At 38.7% G+C, this 27,129-nt stretch overlaps 1 protein-coding gene across 1 annotated transcript; it reads right to left on the bottom strand.

Annotated features, from left to right (window-relative positions):
• Window positions 1-31: 31 nt before the first annotated feature.
• LOC139734921 (trimeric intracellular cation channel type 1B.1-like) lies at window positions 32-24,988 on the bottom strand. Its single transcript, XM_071645699.1, has 6 exons — window positions 24,907-24,988; window positions 14,292-14,607; window positions 11,286-11,442; window positions 7,382-7,566; window positions 3,344-3,431; window positions 32-1,702 (listed from the first exon to the last, which is right to left on the bottom strand). The coding sequence occupies exons 2-6, from the start codon at window positions 14,422-14,424 to the stop codon at window positions 1,429-1,431; spliced, it is 837 nt and encodes a 278-aa protein (XP_071501800.1). The 5' UTR covers window positions 14,425-14,607; window positions 24,907-24,988; the 3' UTR covers window positions 32-1,428.
• Between the last annotated feature and the right edge of the window lie 2,141 nt (window positions 24,989-27,129).

Genomic DNA, 27,129 nt, shown 5'->3' with positions numbered 1-27,129 from the left:
CAAAGTATTGATGTATGTTTAACCACTAGCATTACAATTCCCCCTTTCTAGTCAGCCTAAGAGAACTCGACACATGAAGCAAATGATGGACTAATTTCAGCACAAAGTGTAATCTACAGAATACAGTAGGTACTGGTTCATGTATGTGTTACAGCACTTTATATGCACCTGACTTCAAATATGAAACTTGAACCCAGGAAAAATGTATATGTTAATCAATCAAATTGGTAATCCCTGTAATGCACTCTATATTAAGCAGAGATGCCACATGAACTTCATGACAATGTGGAGTTATATCGTATGTCAAAAAGAGAGACTGTATCTTTTTTATGGTCGGACATCCACACGTTCATTGAAATCCCCCGCTGAAAGAGCGACAAAATCACGGCTGGTGGTTTCAGCCGTGTGTTAGGTCACCGTATGTGGCGCTGTAGGAAGCGGGATTGCAAATACAAACACATGTAGTAGTTCTTCGCCACCACATTTCGAGCATGTGCACTTTTGAGGAAAACAGCTGCATGAGAGATCAAGGTCAGTCCCCGCAAGAATTTGTTGCCAGACTCAACAAGCTTGCCGGGGGAGTGGGGGATGTCCTATTGAGCGTTCACACGATGGGATTCCCGGAGAAAGTCCTGGCAAACGGGACATTCCCCGCGAAGTCGGGGATCGTCTGAACGCAGGAATAGTGGCATCTCTGATTAATGTGGCATGTTACAGGTGATACACCGTTTCAAGGACAGGTGCTCGTAGATTACAAAATTAACTAAAAAGAAAAGAACAAACAAATTCAGTTGGGAATAGAGATTTGAGTTCATTTGAATGTCTTCTTTCCCCCTTTAGTTAATAGATGAAAATTTATGCCAGACATACCAGATAACTTCTTTTATTCAAAATTCAACCCTCAAATTCCACCCTATACAAATATATAGCCATATAAAAATTTATAGCCATATAAATATCTTTGCAGCTCTTATGCATGAGAAGTGAAGAACAGAAAGCAGAGGTGACAAAGTGCGATGATAGGACAACTATCTCCTCTATTCAATCTCTTCACTTAAATATTAACACAAAATGAATACAAAATGCATGAAATTTTGCATACTTGAACTCATTATTGCATTCAAACATATTCTTGTCACTTTCTTGGTATGTACAGACTAAAATGCAGCTTTCCACCACTGCACACAAGATAGAATCAGTACTATGCACCATAAGACTTCATGGTATCAGCATGTTAGCACACTCTTGTTAATTTTCCAATGTTGTATTTGTTCTTCTTTTTTTCTTAAATGTTTTGAAATATACCAGAAATTATGTACCCTTTGAAATAAGCTGACATAGTTCGGCAGTGAAGGATATTTCCTGATATCCTCATTGAACTCTGGCTCAATGGAGTATGGGTACCAGTAATCTGAAGAAGTGACAGGTTCATTCCTTCTTGGGTTTCCTCTCCCCTTTGGCATGAGATGGGGCTGGGCCTTGAGTGGGAGCATCCACCTTCCTCCACTTACCAAAGAGCACGGGCCTACAGGTCTCCTCAATGGGTGTGAATGGATCTGTGATACCAAAGACCAGGGAAGCAATCTTCATGGAGACGAGGAGTGTTGTCAGCATTAACATCAGCTCAGGGGAGGGGATGGTGATGTATCCCAGGTTCTCCAGAGAAAGGAGGATGCTGCACAGAATGGTAGCCTTGGTGGTGCTGGGGGAGGGGAAGTCAGTTTAGATAGTGCATCAGGTCTTTGATTCAAGCAGTTCAAGTTTTAAAAAGAAGTTGTGTTGAAAACAGTAGGTCGGAAATTTTTACAAGCATTTCTTCTTTTTACTGGACAAAATGATGATCAAACAAAACATGTCTAATCCTTGTCCTTTATCACATGATACAAGACCAGAAAGCAAAATTGGTAGCAGATACAAGTCTGTAAGTTGTCTGCAAGAGAAGTAAATGTTTCCAAGGTTGATGCTATTTGTTGAGATGAATAATTTTTTTTCCCCCTGAACTTTGAGGACTGGACATGGGATTCTTGTAGGTCACCTAATTAACAGAGATTTGTGTTTCCTGCCATAAATAAACATAGGCCAGAGTAAGGATAACTAAACAGTACAGGAAAAAAAAACAAAAAACACTTAATCAATGCCAGCATATCATCTACTTACACACACATCTAGACGGTCATTCCTTTCATAAAAGAATCATTATGGTCTTAATTACCCAGGGTTATCCCTTGAGTGTAGGCATTTCCATCTCGGACGGGTCCTGTCAACATTACTAATCAAGCTTCCCCAGATACCCATTTGTAACCCAGGTCAAAGTTACATGGTGGGTATACCGTCTGATCTCATAAAACATGCACTGTGCTGTGTTAGAATGTAGGATCTTCTAACTTCACTGTGTTATTGTGCTTCTTCACTGCTTTTACACATACAGTGTACAGAAAAATGCAACATTGCCTTTCAGCAGGCATTTATTGTGATATCAAAGATCATAATCAACTGAAAGAAAAAAAGAGAGAGAGAGAAGAAAAGCCAATGGCATTCTTCTAGATACAGTCTACTGCTACTGGAAAACCACTCCCTAATCTGTCTGTTATTGAATGTTTCCCAATAATCACACTGCATTATAGCATTGTTTGAAAGGGTTTCATTATTTGTGACCGTGCACCTCAAAACGAACATAAAGTCGCACACACTGATTTTGCGTGAGGACTGAAAATAATTGAAATGGGTCAACCTAGCCGAACTTGACTTTTTTATATTTTCTGAAAGAGCGGGTCTTCTTTTACATTATGCTAAAATTTGGTATCATGAAACGGGCAGGAAAGTGTGTTTTTTAGCAGTTTATCTCGAACGTTTTTGGTAGAATAGTGTGATTAGGATCCCTTTTTCATTTCTGAAAAACCTTGTCCACACTCTTCACTTTCAACTCTAATAACATTTGAAAGGATAGTGCTACTGCTTTGAAAGTTGGCATTGATTATGGACAGAATGTGTTAATGAGGCATGCTTAATTTCAGTTAAATCTGATAATCCTTTCATTGTTGTTACTCTGGTGGTTTACTTCCTGTTTTTTGTCCCATTCATCGCACAGCCAGCACGGTTTGGTAAAGATTAAGCGCTTGAATAGACACTGTACTTCAGAGCCTCTTTTCTCGGTTCACACTTTTCCTGAGTTTGTGCTTTCTTTCCAATATTTAGATAGGTTAGGAGAGTCCATTTGATTTGAGTTATACATCATTTTAAAGCTTAAAGTCTGCTCTTTTAGAATATGGTCTTAACTAAAAATTCATGTCTAGCGACTTTTTGTTTGTTTTGAGGTGCAGGGTCACATTTGCTTGATACATACAAGGAAGGGTTGAGGAGTTCATTCTGTGACAGGTTCCCAGCTCCACGCAGCACTCTTTCAAAGATACGCATGAATGCACTTCCAGACCCTGTTATGAAGAAAAACATTAATTCTAAAAGCAATCCAGAACAGTTATGAAGGCACAGTGTAGCCGCATTGTCTTCACCCACAGAGAGAGAGAGAGAAAAAAAACCTCTTTGTCTTTTCTTGCAATCCATACTCATAAGAATATTGGAATGTCCTTAAATCTTTGGTGTACAGGTATACATATCTGTTCACTTGCTTATGTAAAGCAAGTTCTAATGCAATTGTTGTTGTTTTTTCTTTTTGCAAACAAGTGAATTACTCGCATATTGATAAAAGTTCCAATGAACAACTGAATTCATGTTAATACTAAATTGAATCAATTTTTCCTGTGGAACAACTTCTTTAAGAATTCTTTATTGGTGAAGTATGGGAGAGGGGGATTTGTAGAACTACAGGTAATAAGTCTTTGTGTGTGGTCTCCAAAAATATTAATTCATTTCAGCATACAACAGCAGCTAAAGTTCTGCATCCTGTCATTTGCATTTACACTCAAGAGCTTAACAAGATGAAACACTCACTTTGACACTTTGAGAGGATGTAAAAAAAAATTACTCATTAATTCAGTTCAAAGTAGTGACACATGAAATTCAATATTTACAGTAAATGCACTCATAATATTCTAGGGAATGTAAAAACAAAACTAAAGAATACCTCCAGGGTAGTTTTATTTCTTGACTTCAATTGAGAAATTTAAAGCCTTACAATCGTGGCGAGTGGTTTGTGCGGCAAAGGAGACGAATGCAACACGCTGCCTCCCCAATTCTGTATCAAATGTTGTGACACCGAATGAGAATAGCGCTGGCTCAATGGGTCAGTGAACACGACTGCGGCTCAAAATCATCTGACCCAAAATGGTTGTCCGAGCCACGCGAGCTTCTGAATGGACGCACACTCTCAGTGCACATGCGCATGAAGAGAAACCAAAAGAGCCACACGTCTTCTGGCCTCTCTCCTCCAATCACCGCAGCTCGCGGTCACAATGTTTGTGTATGATGCGTGTACACACACACACACACACACACACACCCGTGTCTCAGTGGCAGCATTGTCCCACACATTTATGGATATAGCACTGCAGTCTGGCACTGCGCAATTGCATGCACAAACTTCATTTGTTCGGGAGTTTACGAAATAACGTACCATTAGGGGTTAGGATCGTCCGACTTTAATAAGTAAATTTCAATTCAATACAAACTGCCATCTTCATACTGTATGTGTGAACTGAACAGGAAAGTCTGTCATACGTAGAAGGCTGATAACTTCATCCCTTTAAAGGGAGGCAGTCCTGAGAATTTTCACTGTATGATAATTAAGGCCGTGTCACACCAGCCTTGCGTGCGACTTGCAAAGAACAATTTTGACTATCCGGAGGTCCCCGTAGATGATCCGCACATGACAGTACCTAGCATGTATCTCAAAAGTAGTCGCCCAGAGGTGCGCACGCATATTTTTTTACCCGCAACCGTGTTTAGGCCCTGTCACACCTTTCCGGGCACGCTACTCGGGCTTGTTACATGTAGGGATTTTCTAGCATACCGGACATTCCTGAGGGCGGAAAAGGATTTGTGCGAGTCAGCGCATGTATCTTACTTGCTGGACGCGTTATACTTGCGAGTATACTGTGTGACCTTTGTACCAGTCGCATGGGGGCTGACAACTCAGTGAAGGAATTCCTCTAATGGAATGGCTGAAATCTCACAGAATTTCATTATCTTGGCTGCATATGGGACTGCGAAGTACCTGCGTGGGAATTGCCTGGGAAGTACTGCCGCTGAGGGTCTCCTACTGGCGTTCTGCGTGGACCTCTACGGGCATTCCAGCGACTCACCCGGAAAAAGTTTTGGTCATGCTCAAAACTTGGCTGCGGTTAAATCGGACTTGCGTGAGCACCTCCGGGCAACTACGCGCTAGATACTGTCAGGTGCGGACCAACTGCGGAGAGCTCCGGGGAGTAAATTTGTTTCCCCGCAAGTCAAGCTGCAGAAGTTCCCCCGTACGCTATGACAAGGCATGAACGAAAACTGCAAACATTCTTGTTCGCCGCTGAAAATCTTCTACGTGCTGGAAACTACCTCCTCGCCACAAGCCCGCGTGGCTTGCCCGGAATGGTGTGACGCGGCCTTTAAGAAGAGTAAAAAATATAACCTTTCACCAATTTATACATGTGGAAAGCAAACACTGTCTCTGTACGCGATTTTTAAAAAATAATTCCTGCAAGCGATCGTGTAAGAGCCTGCAAAAAGGTGCAACGTCATTGATGCCCAACTCACTAAGTTGACAGCCGTGCCTCAGAAAACTAATTTAAGTGTTCAAAATGATCATATCTGATTTTGTCATAAAATGTGACAATATGTGGTTTTATTATTTCAAACAAATATTTCAAGCTTATTTATATATATAATTAATATAAAATAAATAGTAGACATGAATTAATAAATAACTAGGAAGCGTACGCATGACGAGCAGAACACGGCTGGGAAGAGTTGTGCCTCGGTGACGTCTGACTCTCCGCCAAGACTTGCTCATTAGCATATTCACCATGCAGATTCACACTTTTTCAATCAAAATTTACGAGCTTATTTGATGATTTGAAAGTTTGTTTTTGGTGAAAGTAGTTCATTGGAGGTACCAACAACAACATATTTTTTTGAAATTGGTGAGGACTGCCTCACTTTAATGGGCTTTTCTTCCCCATTTAGCACATCTGCCGGCTTGCTCTGTCAATAAACCAGTTCATAATTAGTTCATGTGCACATTGGGACATACTTGTATATGTCCATTCTTTTTTCTTAGTTGGTTTGCAAGCGACATCGTGCTAAGCTTGCACTATGCAACTATTCATGAAATTCATGTTCAAAAGAGAGGATGGCTTGCTTAGACCGGTGACCATTGATAATAATCCATCAATTACTGTAAAACATTATATATTCGCGGCCAGAAATTTTCGCGAATTGGAGCCGACGGCCTTTTTCTTGGCATGAAATTTTCGCGAAATGCCACTGGTGTTAAATGCATATAGTGTAGACAAGAAATTTCGCGTGATTTTAATTTCGCGAATCTTGGCGCTCGTGAAATTCGCGAAATTAAAATGCACGTGAACATTCCTCATTTTACAGTAACACTTGGAGAAAAAAAAAATTGATGCATTGAATAAATACTATGCTTAAATGAACACTTTTTTGCTGTCAGGTGGATGTACTGACCAGCACTATTTGGAAGGATTACAGGAAGTTTCATTACATTACAGAAGTTTATTTCAGTGAATTTAAAAACTTAAAAGCCTGCGGGTACAACTGACCTATTTTTTTTTTTTTTTTTTTTTTTTTTAAATTTCTTTTTGCTCAAGCAAAAAGTGGAACTACAAACTGGTATATTGTCAAAGGCTAACTGACAAGTACATCTCAAGACTTATTGTCTGTCACACGGGATTATGATCCCTGTCACTTTCTTGTTTTACAATGGGCTTTACTTGTGGATTCAAATCATTACATTTGAATAGTTCGTCCAACTCGTATGAAAGCCAAGTTCAATATATGGACGAAGGGTGAATCAACAGACTGCCAGTGTTTCATAGTGGTTAGAATATGAAAGTGTATGGACACGAAAGTGTGCAGGAGAATTCATGCCAGAGACTTACACTGTACATATACATGCATGTACTGTATAAGCTGTTATTTTTGAGTACAGATATTTTTGCAAATGATCTGAGGTCACAGACATTTCCCAAGATGTCTTCCAAAATGCAAACCGATGCTTTCATAAGTGCATGGTTACCATAGCGCATGGCAACATTTTTATGTCTTGTTAAATTTGTGGTCCAACAACGATTCCCAAAATTCGCAAAAATAACAGCTTGTACAGTATCTTTCGCACTTGTTATGGAAATTATTCAAAACCTATTAACATTGAGTTAAAATGCCTTCAAAATAAAAACAGAGCTCTGGGACTAACCTCTGACTGTGCCAATTATGACCATGATTAAGAACCCTTGAGGATAGACCTTGGCTGCTTGGAGTACACCAAGGCCCACTTTGCGGGCCCGTACAGCCTCTTTCATGGGCCCTACAACCAGTTTCCCTGGAAAGCTGGTAACAATCTTATAGAATACATCTCCAGGTGAGTAGAAGATCAGGTACCTGCAAGGCAAAATGACACATGATAGAACCTGCATTATTAAAGGGGAATACTGAAGATATTATATTACATATGAAGTCAAAGAGTGGGACACATAGAACAATTTGTCGTTTACATCGTTTAAAATGGCCTTTTTGAAGTGGAGTTAGAGGATATTGAAGATTTACACCTGTCACCCCCCTGAAATCTAGGTCACAGCGTAAATTTCGAGGCTTTGCCGATGACGTCATGGGGTGAAGGGAATTGCGCAAGGTCTCGAGCGCCGCAGGGCCCCGCGCGCATAATGCATGCATTGTATTGTACAAGTTGTTGTGGAACCCGGTATTAAAAGAAAGTTTTAATACCGATATTAAATGACATCGTACGTTAAGGCCAGTGATGATCAGGATGATTTCTTGGTGGAATTTGAATGTGGAAGCGATGATGAACTGCGTGATATACAATAGTGATGATAGCGATGATGAAACTAGTGATGATGACCCTGGTGAAGTTGGAGAGATAGATGTTGATGACGAGCCGCACGGCCAGGCGCAGGAGGGAGACGCTGCGGGCGAGCTAGGGGGGAAGGCCCAGGGCGGTCCGGTTGAAGCGGACGGACTTCCTGGAGATTGGCAGTACGAGCCTTTGCCACACGGCAGGCCAGGGGACAATGCTGGTGACGCAGGACCAATGCCAGATAGACTTCAAAATTTAGATTGGTGAGAGTTGTTTTTATTCTGAACTGAAAATGATCCGAGCTTAGTGCTGACTTGAACTCGAACTTCAGAGCAGCAGTAGGGCCTAGGCCTAACAATATTAAATCGGCCTGGGCGCTGTATGTATGTACACTAACTTGGGTCTAACGTTATTAGGCTTTATAGGGCCTACCGTAAGATTTTAGCTACGTGTAGAAAATAGAAGTCCATGTCAAAATTTCGGCTGTGTGATGAGCTTTGCTGTAAATGTGAGACACATTAACTTCGTAATATCGCTCTTGACTCAGGTCTCAGTGTCATCTCAGTACAGTAGGCCTAGGTCTTTCTATCTTTAATATTTATCCTTACGAAGTTACGTAGTAACGTAGGGCCTAGCCCGACCAGACGCAGCTGTGCAGCGACTTGACTGTGTATATTCACGCAATCTCAACTTCGCAGCTCGGCCGTATGTAACATTAAGAAGAGTGGATTCCGGAATTACATAGTAACAAAGGTCGGTGTACGATCTTTGATAGTAAGTCTACTACAGTAGACTTAGTATCAAAGATCGACCATCCTCCTCCCTCAACGGCTTTCTCGCGTATAAAATCATGGGCGCGATACGCTGAAACATTCACACATGAATACAAATCAAGAAAAAATAGGAGGATAAGTCCTAGGCCTACATGTAACTAACATGAGAAAACAGGAGGAAAAAGAATTGAAGAATATCCTCATTAAGGTAGTAAATACACATAATTATTGTCAACACCGGTCTATTTGCCCATTCACTGGATTTAGGGTACTGTACGTGCTTTTTAATGGGAAAACGGGTGGTCGGTTTAAAAAAATATAGGCGCCTATACCTATACTACAGCTACCACGGGCGCATGAAAAAACAAAATTAGATCTAATCATTCACTCTGATTTTGGGAATAATAAACTGCAAATTAACCCTTCTACGAAAAGTTATCTTTTTACTGTAGCGCTATGTAAACGTTGCATTATAATTCAGGACGATTTTCGTCATGGAATAATTGACGTCTTTCACGATACACCACAGCAACTTAACCCATTAATTCTACCGAGCAAACTAAAGAGAAAATCGGCAAAGGGAGGCACAGATTCATTGAACTGAGCAGTAGAAGGTCTAACATGAGCATTTCGAACAATTTTTGCCATAAAATCTTGTGATATATCGACATCTTCTAAATCGGAGGTGAATTAAGGTGAATTTCTTAGCGTTTCTACATTTTTGTGTCGCATTTTTGGCGATTTCGGCCCGTAACAACGCTCTGTAGATCATAAGTTGAAGTAGGCCTACCTTAGTATCTAACTATACACAGCCCAGTCGCTGTAAGTAGCGCAGCGTCTGGTCGGGCTACGTAGTATCATATCTTATCATATCACACTCACTCCGTACTCCCGGTCAAAGCTCATCAGCATTCTATCTAGCTAGGAACCCTCACAAATTCAGTGCACGATCCATTCATTATTTCACTGAGTCCATCAAAGTTTTATCACTCTTGATGAAAACCATAGTGCTCTGTATCATTTATTTTATCACCAGATAAGCCGGCCGGCCTAGCGCCTAGTCAAGACTTCAACTTGGCTGCCCGTAGTGCCCTCACACTGAGTAGTACCGGTACTCAGTATCTAGTATTAGCGATCCACATACGCCGAATGTTTTGCGAGGTTTTTTTATTATCGCCAATTTCGTGAACCTGGTGCTTTTTGCGAATTTAAAAACACGACAAAATATTAACTCTCTTTCTGTATACCCCTTCCGTAGTGTACTCCACAACCACGAATTTAAGCACTCGCGAAATTATTGGCAAGTCCCGATTCGCGAAAAAAAAAAGACTCGCTAAATATATGGCGTACACAGCTGTAGTAGTACCAAGGAGCTGCTGATAGTACATTGTACGTGAGGTACGAAGCCCAGGCTTCTCCGCTCTTTGATACACGAAGGCTACTGCACTGCGACATACGCGGCCGGTGATGGGCGCATGCATGTGACTGATCGACTACGAAGCACCCACTACAGGCACTAGGCCTGACAACTTCTGTATTTGTGGCCTAAATAACGCGTAACAGACTTTATTTAAACGAGGAAATGTGTGATTTCACAGGAGACTTGAAGTAGAAAACAGTTTTATTTCATTTTTTTGTGACATTCTGATAAAAAATGTCTTGGGATTTCGGGTACGAGCCTCAACATCTCACTCTCATCGGGAGCATACGTATACGTAAGCTCAGGCTGTTGTGTGATACTTCCGGATTTGCCCTTCACCCCATGACTTCATGGACACACCCCCAAAATAACCACGGATCTTCCGATTGAACATGATTCAGGATGCAATTTTTCTAAGCAGCCGTTCTCCAAAACGCAATTTTCTAATTGGATGAATTAAAGGCCGCTGTGTTTAACATGCTCTAAGCTTGAAATGGGGGAATGATCCAACAAAATATGCGTTTCCTTTAGTATTCTGCTTTAAACCATGATGAATATTAGTCCATGTTCAAAAGTATTATGCAGAGTGTAGAATATCATCCGAGTTTACTTCTAAAGCTTCAAATTGTATATCAAGTATCAATAAATATCAGAAATGGCCACTAATAATCACATCAAAACCCATTCCTTGAATTTGTAAAGCCTCTGTATAGTGTATTAAATGGGCACCCATAAATCCACACACTACCAAGTGTTCAATACATTGTTAGTTTAAAAATGTGATTCAAGTAAAAATGAAATAACTCAAAACTTAGCAAACAAAAAAATTGACACCTTTCATATAATTGGAGTAATATTGTAGTTATTTTGCTAGTGTATCTCAGAGATATGTTTATTGAAAATTTCATATTTGATACATGACAGATCCAGTTCCCTACTACTCAAATGGTATGTTGACAATGCTGCAAACATTCACATTCAATTGATAATTAAGCTCCCTTTGACGACACCCTCTGACAGTTTTGAAAAAAAAGAGATTTTTCACAGCTTGCATTGCAGTATGAAAAAGGACAGTCCAGCTGATGCAACGTACCACACAATAGTTGCTATGCCAATCTTCATGTGGTAGGCAAATGGAGCGACCAGTGACTGCCCAAGGAGAGCATTACTCAGTATGTAGCCAGCAAACGAGGACAGCATGCTGCACAACCAGCATGCTAGCGGGTTGTTCTCCGCCAGTGAGAGAAACCCTACATTGAAAAAACAAACGAACAAACAAACGAAAACAAAAAAAAAAAAAGTATGGTAGATAAATAATACTAATACTATATCAAAGTGCTGGCATCTTGTGAATCCAACCTCTACATTGTGTATGCAATTGAACATACAAAACAGCTAGAGAGTAGAAGAAAATATGTACAATTTTTTGGTATGTTTGCTATGAATGCACAGGTGGAGTTTCAATGATGTCTGCATCTGAATACAGTTTCCATTTTTCAATATTTGTGCATAACGAAAATCTAATGTATAATTCATTCCATAAAAGGAGGGAAATTCAGGAACTATATTCATGACAAAATTATAGCCTCGAGTATTGAGCAACCTTTCACTAGAAATGTTATCTATGTGTATGTGTATTAGGGGACATACAACAAAAGCTGATATTAATTGCTGGAAAATGCATCACATGACCTAGTCCATTCACCATGATGAAACAAACCCCATGCCTTTGATGAACCAAGGAGGTTCGAGAGATGGAGTTACAAAGTACTCTGACTATAATTATTCAATCAGCTGTCAGTTTTCTATGGATGGACAAAAGAATTCCACAGGTGCATTTGGGCCTTTGATGTTCGATGCTTGAAGCCGCCATCTTTCTGAGCAATCGCTAACATAATATCGGGTATATGCTGCTCGTTTATATCAAATGCAATGAAATTTCACCTAATGATGAAGCATATCAAACAAAAGTCAATTCCATTCGAAAATATGTGTGAAAGTGTAAATCTGAGCTGTATTTTGTGAAAGTGTTTGAAATTTTACCCTCATGGAAAGCCGGTTTTATCACTTTTCTCCTTATTTCCGCCAAATGAAACTAATATGGTATCATCTTCAAGTATAGTTCTTTATAAATCAATATGTCAGATTAGTGTACAGACACGTACAGTCGAATAATTTTGATATCTTTTTCAGCAATATTTGAGCAATTTCTATTCGCGCACCCCCGTGCCTTTACCATTGTCTACCGCCCATCGTTTGTAAGTAGGGATAGTGAAAAGTGATTACCATCACAAAGATATATCTTCCTTGGAAAGTGGCTGGTGATTATGCAATGAGACACGAGTCAATTGTCTTCGCATCTGAGCGGCAGATCCAGTTTGACACATATTTCAAACATTTTTTTGTGGCGGCTTCGAGCATGGGCGAATAAGACTGTTGTGACTCCATTTCTCGAACCTCCTTGGATGAACTATGCTGTTATTCACATGTGCATACATCAATTCTTATGCAACATTTTCAAACCAAAATTAGCTGTCAAGAATGATGCAAGAATTTGTGTAAAAATAATGTATGCGAGTATGTACACACTGTACATGTGTAATCTGATCTCGTAAGTATGGTGTGGAAGTTATGGTGTGATGACAAGGGCCTGACCATACAACTTATGATATCGGAAGGAATATGAATAAATAGGCTCAGATATTAACATCATTTACTCTCGACATTTCGCGCCACAATTCCCCAATGCGTAAAGATTTTGCTGCGTTGTTTCATGACCTTTTTCATTGAAGTCTCCTGCATATTTTGAGACAAAATTTGCGACGTCCGGGTACACCGTTCTGAAGTTACATGTAATGTTTTGCATATGTCCATCCGAAAACAGCTCAAATTCATGATATCATGTGCAAATCCAATGTAAATTGTGTTTTTTGGTTAAATTGATATAAATTAGATTATTTCAACTTTTAACCATTGAAACTAATCAATTCTAGTGTAGATAAGCTTGAAAAAGTGCCTGCAACAAATTTTGGCAAAAAAACAATAGAAAACAAAAGGTTGAAAAAAACGATAAAATACATAAAAAATTAACAAAACAATAAAAAACATTAGAAATTGATTTTGATTGTGCTATTTTTTAACAAGAAAATTGTTTGATGTGTCTTGAGGAACACTGACAAAAAAACTTAGCAATCCTTCAGCCTTTTTAATGGAGTTATAGGCGAAAATATGATTTCATGCATAAATTTGCATAATTCATTGATTAAAAATAAAAAGCAAATATTTTTCTAAATTGTATGACCATGGAATCTTGTAGTTGACACCCGGCTCTATCTTTAGGCAAAATTTTGCGGCGATCGCCAGATCGGCGGCCGAGATCTGAAGGGAGGGTCAAATTGACCCCCCCCTACCCCTTGGTCTCAAAGCTACAAATTATGTAACTTTTCTTCTTCATTGAGGTGCAGCAATCCAACTCTGTGCAAGTATGAGCAGTGACATTTTAAAAGAAATCAAACATTTGTAACATTGAGATATTTTCAACTGGAAGCAAATGTGATATCATGATTTAAAGACTTTGGAAAAGTGTTCTTCCACATGTTGTGTGGGCATAATGCTAGCGCATCAAAAAAGAAAGAAAAAAAAAAACACCCCAAAACAAACCATGTAGGAAGTATTGCCTTCTCAAGTAGCCCCCATCAGGAAACACAAGGTATAAGTACTTGCAGATAGGCCTATAACTGAGTAACCTTGCACATATAGCCAAGTAACAAAATTAAAGATCCGTAAGTCTTGTTAATGTGAAATTATGCCTTACAAATATCAACTGCTACAACATCAAATTGATTAATAACCATTGTGGGAACACACAGCCATATTTTTGAAGGCCATCCTAGAGAAGGACTGGTTTTTTTTGTTTGTTTTTTTTCCCCTCCCCCCTCTCTCTCTCTGTCTCTATCTCTGCAGAAAGCATTGAGTTTGTGAGCAGTCTTGCAAGTTTCAAAGTTGTCAAAGAAGACCATAACATGACAACAATATGTGTATTTCTCCTCTGTAATTTCTTCATTTAGAAAAGTCTGAGAGGCTCACAATCCACACTCACCATCTCCTGTGTCTTTCCTGAGGGCAACAATCATCATGATGTAGTGAGCAATGTCAAAGACAGGGAATAGTGGGAGAGTGGCATACGTATTTGCATACTCCACAAACAGGCTGTAGTCTGGGATGTAATTCATGATGTTCTCTGGGATGTGGTCATGAATTTAAAATGAATGCTTGAGTTGTGCAGACAGGTGTCTGTGAACTTCAGGCTCTTGTAGTCACTACTGAGCTGCTATAGAGTACATAACTTGAGTTGATTTCAGGGCCGCAACGCATGTATGTCTTGCATTAGATGGTGGCCGAGCAAAGGCAGGTATCTAAGAGATGCAAAAAGATAAAAGGTTGACAATCACAAGAGTACAAGGAAGTAGGCATTCATGATGCTTTGCAGCCATGGTCGTGTGATACATGTATAAACAATACAAAGTCTACATACCGGTAGTTAAAGTTGTGACCATGCAATACAAGAGCCTAATGAAGTCCCACAAAGCTAGGGACAGCTGACCTTAGCACTGACAGACATTACCTAAAATGTGTGAGAAACTTTTTTGGAAAAGTTCTGTTTATGAACTGAACACTACTTGTCCTTCCAACCTCTCAGTATTTGATCTTGGAGTGATTTCTGATTGACTTGTGTGTGTGTGTGTGTGTGTGTGTGTGTGTGTGTGTGTGTGTGTGTGTGTGTTTTATAGATTTCCAATTGACTTGTACCCACAGACACTGAACTTTTTGTAGTCTGACTAGGCAATCATTACAAGAAAGGTCATTGTAAATTCAGCATGCTTCAAGGATGTTCACTGACCTTTAGACCTAAAAGTTATCATCACCAGATTTTCAAATTCATTTAAATTCAAACATGAATAATCCTTTACTTAGATGTGATAAGAATTTGTGTTTTGATTCTCAGTGCTTTAAGAAGAAGTTCAAACCCTGCATGACACTCATTTTAATAAGCAATATAAATAAGTTTGTATTTGAATTATATAAAGTATTATTACAAACTGACAGCAAGTCCTGCAATCTATGGTCAGTAGTAAAACTTGAGACAAATAGAGAGAATGTTTATGGCACTATCCAACCTTCTGTGGTTCTCACTGGAAAATGGTCTAACTTTCTTTATACTAGGGCTGTTCTCATCATGAAATATTTCAATGTTGCAGTCACAAAAGTTATAAACATCTAAGGTTTTGCCATTATAATATGCAGTAAGCTTTAATTAAAGGGGATGGCTAGTACATTGTAACTGATCGGTGGGAATCTGTGGGAATGCTGGGGGATGGTTGTTCCAATTCTTGTGGGATTCATTGAAGAGTACATTACATTATGTCTATTGTTGTGTGAAAATTATTTGCTTCAGAATGGTCTCATATTCAAGTAATGTGCAGTCACTGTACAGGCATGCTAGCCTGGAAACATTAAACTGCACATTACCTGAATATGAGACCATTCTGAAGCAAATAATTTTCACACAACAATGGATATACACTGTATTATATACTCTTAAATGAATCCCAAAAAAATTGGAACAATCATACCCCAGCATTCCCACTTATTTCCACTGATCAGTTACTAGCCATCCCCTCTAACATTCTGCTGGTGATACAACTGTGTAACACTAGCCCGATGGCTGGATGCATGTTCTGTACTTAACCACGCAGGAGAATCATAATACAACTTGAAGAATGTTTGAAGAATAAAGTCACAGATACCATGCTTCTTCCTGCAGACAGAAACTTGTGGAAAAAAAAATAATGCCAACATCGTGTGTAGTTAATGAAAATCACACTCTGGTGTGTAGTTTCATTGGTGATGTTTTGATCATCACATTTCGTACAGCAACTTCCACCAAGATGTCACAGTTTTAAAATAAAGTGTAGTATATTGCAGCATGAATGGCCATTGAGCAGAAGGCCAATAATGTTTTTATGCCTCTGCCACGAAGTGGTGCCGGAGGCATTATGTTTTCAGGTTGTCCGTCCGTCCGTTCTTCCGTAATGAATTTTGTGGACATCGTAACTATCAAAACCTTTTGAGGTATCCTAATGAAACTTGGCATGTATGTGTATTAGGGGGTGAAGTTGTGTCTATAAACTATTGCGTGCACCTGCTCAAGGTCAAAAGTCAAAAGGTCAAGGTCAAATACATAAAATTTCACTATTTCCACCATATCTATGCAATGCCTTAAGATATTTTCTTGAAACTTAGTGTACATGTATTACCCAATTAAGATTCTGTGGTGAAAGTTTGGGTCATGAGGTCAAAGGTCAAAGGTCAAAAGGTCAAGGAAAAATATTAAAACTTCACTTTTTTCTCCGTACCTTGGAAATTGTTCAAGGTATCTTCATGGAACATAGTATACATGTACTGACTGGCAGTGATTATCTTGAGAATTTAGGGTTCATGGGGTCAAAGGTCAGGGGTCAAAGGTCAAGGGCAACACTTCAAAATTTTACTATTTCTCTCATGTTTATGCAATACCAGCAGGATTATTTTTTTTTTTTTACACTTGGTTTATGGATGTATAACCTAATAGAGATTCTCTTGAAGGCTTTTTTTTTCTTTTTTTTTTTACCTCAAAGGTCAAAAGGTCAAAGATCAAGTGAAAGTGCTGAACTAACTTTCTCCTCCATATCTCGGAAGTGGCTCAAGTTATCTTGAAACTAACTACATATTTATGCATGTTCTGCCTGACAGTGATTATCTTATGAATTTTAGTGTCAAAGGCCAGATGAAAATGGTTTAATTTACTAGACTATTCAATACAGAAATTGCAATTTTTCTCCATACCTTGAAAATTACTCAATGCATTTTTATAAACGTTTGAATGGGTCAAAGTCAAGTTAAAGTCCTTAAATCCCCAAAATACATGCTCTCCTATTCATCCAATTAAACCTAGGTCAAGGAAGGTAGACATTCAGCACATTTTTGACAAACTTGTCATTTTAATATTTTGCCAATTTTGTGAAAATGTAATCACACATTGTCCACATGCACTATCTAGACCTATTAGGAGAATCATGCATTATGGCGGAGGCATACCAGTCACCATAGCGACATTTCTAGTTTCAATATGGATGGAGGAAAAGCAAATAAACAAACAAACAAAACAGCAAAAGCATTCAAAAGTTTTGGATCATGGTAGTATTTTGTTCATTTTCCCCACCTCCTTCTACTAAATTTAGCTACATGGATCTATAATACTAAACAAACAAACAAACAAAACAACACTTCTGGCCCCCATTTCATAAAAAAATGTTAGGATAGCAACTCTTGCTGGAATGAAAACTTCCCATAGCAACAGCCAATCAGGATTCTGGGTTCTTGTCATTACCATTGCCTTTTTTTTTAATGAAATGAGGTCAATGAGAGCACCTGATGGCAAGAATTGACAAATGGGAGTGGGAGTAACTACATGTAGTAGGCCTAAGTCCTCGAGTTGGTTAGATTATCAATTGGAATTAACATGACTAATTTCATGCTCTTTATTTTGCTTAGCTATACGAAGCTCCAGTGCAACACAGTTACAACTAGATCATTCATCATTCAACTCAAGCTCCAATCTTGCCAAACACTGAGTCTCATATAGATCTAGAATTATCTAGATCTACACAGTTCCAGCGAGAAGCAACACTTTTCTGCAGCAGCTGAAAATTGTGAACTAGACTCTACTGTATAGTGTAGTCGTACTGCAAGTAGTGCAATATCTATATCTAGGGCTGGGGGGGGGGGGGTGGGGGGGGGGGTGGGGGGGGGGGACCTCTCTGGTCTACTAATGATAGAACCAATTCTACTATGTGACCATGAACACAAAGTATCCCACAGTACAACTGTGTAATGGAGCACCTCTGGATTACTTTCTATAAACCTACTTGATCTAGATGTACATGTAGTCTAGTACTAGTATAATATAGATGGTCCAGGTCTAGTAGTATTAGAGTAAACAACCCGCAAACAAGCCTGTTTGCGGCAGGGTGCCTTTTTCTGGAAAGGGCACTTTCAGTCATCAACAAAACAGCTAATGAACATCATTTGTGCTTAGTCCCACTTTAGAACACAAGCAGGAGTTACAGGTACGTGCAAGTGCTATGGAAAGTGACACTTGAATGGGCCTTTTCATCAATGACTGAAATGGCCCTGGCCGCAAACATGCAAAAACATATAAAAATTGTAGGCTTCTTTCTACATGTAGATTGGTCTAGACTACTCAGTGGTCAAATTTTGGACACTTTATGGTTTAATTATGGGTAGTTAGCTCTATTCAAGTTAGACCCATCTATAAAATCTAGTAGCGTAGATTTTAGACACCTATGCCCTATGTGTAGTAATTTTTAAAAGTGTTCACACATCAGTCACAATCACCGCTCTCTGTTCTGTCTGTGGCCTCTGCACTGACCTGCTTTTTAAAATTATTTTGTACAAGTTGGTACAAACCGGGATCAAGTCTCCGATTCTTCAAGGCTAAAGATTGACTTCTCGGCTCTGATTAAGCGGCTTCAAACTAGACTAAGTTTATCTACAGTAGAACGTATTCTAGCATAGACTAGCAGGTCTAGACTTCCTCACTTCATAACCCAAGCTCTATACACGAGCAGAAGAGATCACATCAAATAATCTATTCAAGCCCACCGTCCCCGAAGGAACAACTGATTCCTACAAATTCTCCTTTTATCCCCGAACCACTCACATCTGGAACCTATTCTACCAACCATGGCAGTTACTGCCCCAACAGTAGCTGCCTTCCAGGAGGCTGCCTTTCCTGTCATCAGAGGGCTGAAACCTCCTGTGGGTTCCAACTTCCATGCTACTGTATTTTAAATTAATCACTAAAGCTTACAAAATTTTTAGTGTGCACATCACTGTTTTTATAGTAGATCTAGAATCTATATTAAGATCTAGAGTAAGATACCCCATTTGCACCAGTTTAAGGGTTTTTCCCACAGTAAATAAATTGGGCAAATTATTTTTAACCATTTCATATAAAAACATGGACAAGATTATTTTCACACGCTAATGACAAATGTTATCAAACAAATTATGACCAATGACAAACATAGTTTTCAAGATTGACTGGGGGCAAAACCCGGTACCAATTTTCACCGATATGCGCTGTAGATCTACATGTTTAGTAGCTCTGCTTGTGGCATGACGTAAAATTCTTATGCAACATGCACATGCTCCGCAATTTTCAGCTGAACACCTTCACATGGCTCTCGAACATTGTGTAAGCGCCATGACCCCTCATGAAAAATACTGTAACAACAACAAAAGCCAAAAAGATACAGAATTCAGAAACCCACATGTAGATGGCTACACTACGATGCAGTACGAATCATCTTAGCCAAAAAAGACCGGGAAGCGATGGCGTCAATATTCGGCACATGAATTAAATGTAAATATTTGTACGCCACAAAACTTAACAACAACAACAACAACATCCCCTACTGTCACAGCAAATCCCATCCTAACTGCACCAGCCACCCTAACCCGACTCGGTACGGGTTGGGGTCGCTGGTGCGGTTACAGCGACCCCAACACGTACCGGTACTCAACGCCCCGCGCCGGGGTTTAACTAAAATCCCATTCAATCAGTTCGGGAAGAGCTAGCCCCGGAGACTGCGCCGCCAGGCGCGGTCCTGGCGGCTTCCCCGCAGTTTCGCTTATGTGGGAATAACGAATAGCTCCCCTACTGCCACATGCGGCGACTTCACAAATAAACAATAACTAAATTTCGATAATGAACACAATAACAATCAAAATTGAAGTATAGATTACTTCATTGGCTTGGCTCTTCTCACCATATCATCGGGAAACTACAAAATTTTCCACACTTTTTAGGAGTAAGCGACCTGCCCCAGTGAGGAGAGCCTTGCTGCCATTTTGAACGTGTATCCATTTGCACGCATCTACGCATGCGTAAATAATGACGTCATCGGTAGGGAAGCTCAAGGATATGAATAATGCATAATTACTCAGTGCATAATTACAGCAATACAAGGTGAAATGAATATGCATCAAACAGTTCATTTTCAATGTTTGCAATACTGTAGTACAGTACTGTAATTTTTATAGTTGTCTCGATTATATAATCGTATTAAAAGGACAAGTTAATGTTGATGCTTTTATTGCTAACTAGTATTTTCGCCTGTTTTTCTTTTTTCCTTGTTTTTTTTTCCCCCATCGGCCGCATCGTCGATGTACATAATACTAGTAACATTGTAAATGAATATTCATGAACTCAGTGTGAAGACCTAATTGATGTGCATGATCAAGACATTATCATTATTATTATTATTTTGTAAGCGATTCAAGCAGCATTACTGGAACACATTTCTTCAGCGTATTAAGGGTACGGAAAAAAAATTGCAGCAGCATGTTGTTGTTGTTGTTGTTGTTGTTGTTATTTTTTTTTTTGGCGTGTATCATTCATTTGGGCAATTCCATAAATTTGTCAACCAGAGGGTCAATTTTTCAAAATGAAATTATCAGCACAAATTATATATCATTTTGATGGGAATTGTTTAAACTGTTCAAAAATGTTAATTAGAAATGCACTTTATCAAGGTCAAGGTCACAGGAGTGATTTCAATGAAGCCATTTGACAACTGCTCTGGAACCACTTTTATAATCCACTGTTTCATTTGATATTTTTTGTGAAGGAAAAGAAAACTTTTCAAGTCACTACATCATTGAATATGAAGGTAATGAATCACTTTTTCCATATCCACACGATAGAGAACGTGAAAGTGACAATTTATGTTGTCTTCTTTACTTTTATTTTGTGCATTATTTCAATGTACGTCCGAAACAAAAAAACACTTTTTTTAAATCTTACATAAAAACTTGAATGCCAGTAAACTGCAAAATCTCAATGCAAAGCAAGTTTTTGTTGCTTTTCAAATGTGTAACGTTAGAATTTTGTAATTATCTCTAATTAGTGAAAAAATATGTGTTCGGACATACACTTTTTTATGTACGTCCGAAACAACTTTTATGTACGTCCGAAACACTTTTCATGTTGACTTCTTACTGTGCTCTGGAACCCATTGAAAACAATCCTCTTGAGCTTACATATTTAAGGAATACATTTCTGTGTCTAATCCTCTTGTATACATAGGTTTATAATAGTCAATAAAATTTTAATTATTCATTAAATAAACAAATTCTGTCCATACATGTATGTGTGCACACAAACAAGTTAGGCTGAACAGAAAGCGTGGTCTGAAGTTGATACAGTGGAATGTATGAAAACCACCAACAGTAGGGAATGGTCATATAAGAGACATTCTTTAGACAATGTGTCTTTACAAGGACAGATATTGTTTACTTGCTTACCACCTCCCTGCTTACATAGAGCAGAGAAGGTGGCTTGTTGTATGAAATACCCTCCTATTTTGGCCAAGACTGAGTATTTCAGCTTCTTATCACCTTGCATTCACATTGCAATACTACAATGTACTGTTTCCTACCATTTTTGTCAGCTGGTGTTTACAATCCTAATCCTGTGACTCGAAGTTATCGTCTGCATCTTCATGCATTTTGATTACAGATATATGGACACACAGCCTGCAATTTAGACAACAATAGACATGATATACATCATTGTTACGACCTAAGACCTCATAGACATGTATACAATGTTCAATTCACTTCGGTTAGTTCCTAAACTTTTTGTCAATTTTCTTCACAAAGCTATGATGTATTTATCTTCTTTCAAAATCGGTTTCATGGTCTACTGTAGTATCTATGTCATAAATTGTTTTTCAACTTAATGATTTAATTCAATGCTGCACACTGGCACTGGTCCGATTGTCCAGGACAAGTAAAAATTACTGTCGGACCAGTATTTTTTTTAAAGGGATGGACCAGTTAAAAGATGGAAAAACTGGGTACCTACTGGTCTGACAGACCAGTCCGACCAGTAGAAAAAATGGGTAAGTGTGCAGCCCTTTCTAATTTGTGATTTATCTTCATGCACTTTAATCATTCATTTGAAAATTACAGACTGATGTTGCTGCCGAAGGAGTACTGGAGCAGGTCATGCCATAAAAATGGTTATGATAGTGTTAGTGATTTATGATAATAATTATAAATATTTCAGAGTGAATAAGATTTTTTCCATAGAATACATCCTGTAGATTATGCAACAAAAATACACTGCATAGAGCCCATTGTTTAGCAGGTACTCAATAACATTTCACTAAATCTAATATTCTATATAAAAAACAACAACATCAAAAGGCCTTTGATTACCAGAATACTCCAAGCAAAATGCAAAACTGTCCCATATTTTACTTTCTTTATACATTACCATGCATGTTTTTGTGAGCTTGACCTCACAAAAAGGAACCCATAATGTTTGAATTACACTGAATGTTGTGTTTAATACATTTATCCCTCATAAATTGAATGTGACCACGCAATATTTGCTTTGCTCTTTTCATTGTAAGTTCAGAGAGTTTTGAGAACAGAGTAAAAATTCATGTAAAATTTTCTGGTCCAATACATGCATGTACAATGTACTTACTGTTGAATCAACATAAAGTAATCAGCAATTGGTTTCTTTTGATTATTTTTTTCCATAATTGTAAAGGTCCTTGTTTACTAAGCCTGCACTATGCTTTAAGACTAGGGTTTAATTCTAATATTGGTAAAACAGGCCTATTTTTCACTCTTATTTCCCATAAGAGGGCAAAATCAAATAGCTTTGACTTGCCCGTGAACAATATCCATTGTGTCAGGATTACTCTACTGTTGTCTGTAAAAAAAAAAAAAAAAAAAAAAATGTATTGTTTTGCCACCATGGTATACAATGTACATGTAACAAATATCTAGTCAGTATGTTACAAACAGTTATTGGTTACTACACATAAATCTTTCCATTTTCCACAAATTTTATTTTTCTTTCTGTTTGTAAATAAATGCATCTGGTACAGTCCTTCGTTGACCGTACATTATTTTGTACCATGAACAAAAAAAAATGAAATATAATGTTTCTTTAATTAATATAGTAATTGGTTACCTACAGTTTGCAACACATATGATTCTGTTGTTCTGGCCAGTTAGTTTTTAGGCTGTATTTTGTGTTATAATCACAAAGTTTGATATAAGAATTCTGGTTCTGTAATACAAGTACATATACTTGTCATGCGTGAATATTGTCACATGTATTAAGGCAGCTGATAATGCACAGACCCTATGTATACAGTATTTTTCATGTTCTGAAGCTCTTTTATTCATTTACACTGGTAATGCTGACATGATAGACAAGTGCTATCATCTGAGAAGAGCCTAGGATGAAAAATAGTTATGTAACAAATTTCTTTTTGCATTTATTATAAGTGTTGTTGAGGGTGTACAAAGTGTACGTCCGAAACGGCGGTCGTGTACGTCCGAAACTGTACGTCCGAAACAAAAAACAAACATAATAATTTCCATGTTAATTGTTTAAATTGCAATTTTTTTTTACATTTCTACATCATTTCACATCTACTTTAACTGTTATAATGTGAATTTTTAGAAAAATATTGCATACTTCACAGAACTTTGTGATTGAACTTATGAAGTCAGAAAATTCACTTTTTCTGTGTACGTCCGAACACATGCTATTTTTTAATCATTCCAAGGTCACTGAGGCCTTGACATAATTTTTTCATAGTTAATTGTTTTCTACTAACCACTTGTCATATCATGGCCAGAAAAAAGTTTCATATTCTCAATCTTGGTATCTTTGGCAGCTTAATAGTGTGTTCAAAATGTACGTCCGAATTTATGGAATTGCCCATTTATGAATATTTTAATACGTCTGTAGCAAGTATACGTAGCCTTCTGTCAAGGCCCTCTCGCTGTATGGTGTGGAGAGCCCAGCCGAGTGAGGTAGCGCTGTGCGCTCGGATGGACTAGCTTCGCTCGTACGTTCGCTCTTCCGTTACAGCGAGACGGCCTTGACAAAAGGCTAGCAATACAGTTCAAGTATTTTGTGCACTTGTGCAAGTGATTGTGAATTCTGTGAACATCGATGAGCTGCTTATAAGACATCATGGTTCGGGAAGAGCTAACTGCGACAGCCGCCACACGCAGCGTGTGGCGGATGCGCCGTGCTCCCATATCAGATCTTCATGTTGAACAAACGGGTGCCTTTGCGGCGCTATATTTCCTTAATTTTTCAACAGAAACTACTAGGAATACTTACATGGGTCGATGAAACCTAAATGACTATCATCGGCGACTGTTTGATGCATTTCATTGCTTGTGATGCACAAAATGATGTCTTATAAGCAGCTCACCGATGTTCACAGAATTCACAATCACTTGCACAAGCGCACAGAATAGGGGAGCTATTCGTTATTCTCACATAAGCGAAACTGCGGGGAAGCCGCCAGGACCGCGCCTGGCGGCGCGGTCTCCGGGGCTAGGGAAGAGCTAGCTGCCGAGTGCTACAAATGCAACATGATATTGCATACACGGGACTACACAAAGCAGTCATAGTGCAATAGCATCATCACGAAGTTACTTTATCAAAGTACATGAGTAATTTAGCTCATCAAAACATCGTTCTCAAGTTTGCTGTGATCAATTCACGTAACTCTAACTCTTCTCATGAGCTAGTGTTCACCTACCTTAGCTATGGTTCCTGGCTATAAATGATGTGCCGGCTGACCTTGTCTACACGTACCTCGCCTTGCTTGATTCAGGATTCACTGGCCTCGATTCGCGCTTCAGGTCAACGAACTTTCCTCAAGATCGACGATGTGTGGATGGAGTGTACTGAGGTGTACGGAAGGGTGAATATTTTATCAGAGCCATAACATTTTATTGTTGTTTTGTGTAGGCCTATAGGCTTATCTACATGGGTTATTTAACCTATTGGCGCTATAATCTCGACGTTCACCTCCAAAATTTGTGGTAAACTCGATTTCAAAGGCGAGTTAAACATTTAGTAAAACAAGCAATCTTGCTGAGAGCTGCTAATTTCAGCAAGAGCACAACTGGAATTTCAGGTATGTCAGGAATGTCAGCTATGTTTATTATAAAGATCTTAAAGAGTCTGTTAACCAATCGACCATCGAAACACATGGATAATGAGATGGCATCAAACGATAAAGTAACATTCAGAAATTGTTTGCATTGTCAAAATGTTTGTGCTTATTATAGTCTACTAGGTGTTTCAAAAAACATTTCCCACTTTTGATTCTTAATAATTTAAAAACTATATATCAGATATCATTGTCATTGATATGAGCGATAGCTGAATAGTGTACAATTTGGTTGAAGGTGGTTTGAATATGAAAGCATAACTCAGTTTCATGAAATCCATGGTTAATTTCACAGTTAGGTCCCAGATTTTGCTCTATTTTCAACCCTCTGTACAAAATTTCACTTTGCACAGGGGTCAATGGGTGTGTATGCGAGTGTGTGGTTAACACCCTGACAATGGTCCTGAACAATAGCCAGGGTTTGAATGCTTCATTATTTATTCATGAGAAATTCCACTATCACAACTAGTCTTTATTCAGCCTCTGGCAGTATCTGTGTAAAGTCAAACGCCTGCCGATACTGTCGTTGAGTCGTGACAGTGCTCTCCCTACTTCTTAAAAACGAAATTACAATGAATACCTTCTGTTCTATCGTAAACATGGTGACAGGAAGCAAAGAGTATACACTTGTGTATATGGAGCCTTAAATTAATCTACTGTGAAACAAATCGCCCCAATGAGAAATGCTGCTGAACTCTTTACCAAAAATGATCTCTTTTTATCGAAAAAGCAAAAAAATTTGTCAGACTATTTAATCAGTAGAGAGTTGTATTAAAATGAGGAACTTTAGATAATTTATTCTTATTTATATTCCAAATTTAGTGATATGTGAAGCAAAATTTGAAAACGATTGCCAGCTGGAAAGAAATGTGGTGTTTGCAAGCACTTTACTGTGCATGAAGTCAGACTAGCAGTGCCCAGGGCAATCCACATGAATTATTGATTAAGCATTCATGTGCCAGGGAGCGCGAGACTGACGCCTAGTCAAACAGGTGGTTCAGGCATGTCCATTGTTCAGGGCCATTGTCAGCACACACTCACATACACATCATTGGTTCCTGTGCAAAGTTCAATTTTTGTACAGAGGGTTAAAATTTGACCAAAATCTGAAACCTTACTTCAAAATCAATCTTAGATTTAATGAAACTGATTTATGCTGTAACGTGCAAATCACCTTCAACCAAATTGTACAATATCCAGCTATTACTCATATCAATGACAGTTTTATTGGATGAATAGTTTTTGAACTATTAATGATCAAAAGTGGGAAATGTTTTTTGAAACACCTAGTATATGCAGTGGTTTCCTAATTCACTTATACTTTATACTTACAGGCGTGTTCTTACTGCCCGTTATGCCATAATATAGGCACGTAGGCAAAAAGTCCGCCATAAGGATTATTAACTGTTTTCATGATTTGGTAACTGCTCTATGATCCCTGGGAGCCCGGTAACCGCACCGACGACACCAACATGTTTGTATCGGGATATATGCAGCGCCCCAGGGTTGGGAGCCGAGGTGCCGGGTGCTGTTGCTAATATACAGCTCTCTTGTCATGCTTGTGAAAAATAAATGTTGACGGGCAGTGGATCAAGCGCCACAGAAATCATGATTTGTGAAGGGGGGGGGGTGGGGGTGGGGGGGGGGCGGGGGTGGGGAGAACCCCCGTCTTCTGTATAACATGTTTTCATCATGCATGATTCAATACTGTTGAGAAATTCTTGAAGAACTGAATGAAATCTCAAAAAATCCTGGAGATTTCGATATCATTTACAAGAAATGTGATCAGAAAGTGAGCAAATCAAG

The sequence above is a fragment of the Diadema antillarum genome, unplaced genomic scaffold (genome assembly GCF_040938485.1).
Source record: "Diadema antillarum isolate AM-2024a unplaced genomic scaffold, OU_Dant_1.0 seq00000550_RagTag, whole genome shotgun sequence".
NCBI classification, from domain to species: Eukaryota; Metazoa; Echinodermata; class Echinoidea; order Diadematoida; family Diadematidae; genus Diadema; species Diadema antillarum.
Note: the sequence above shows the minus strand (reverse complement) of the source record. Positions and strands in the feature narration are given on the sequence as shown.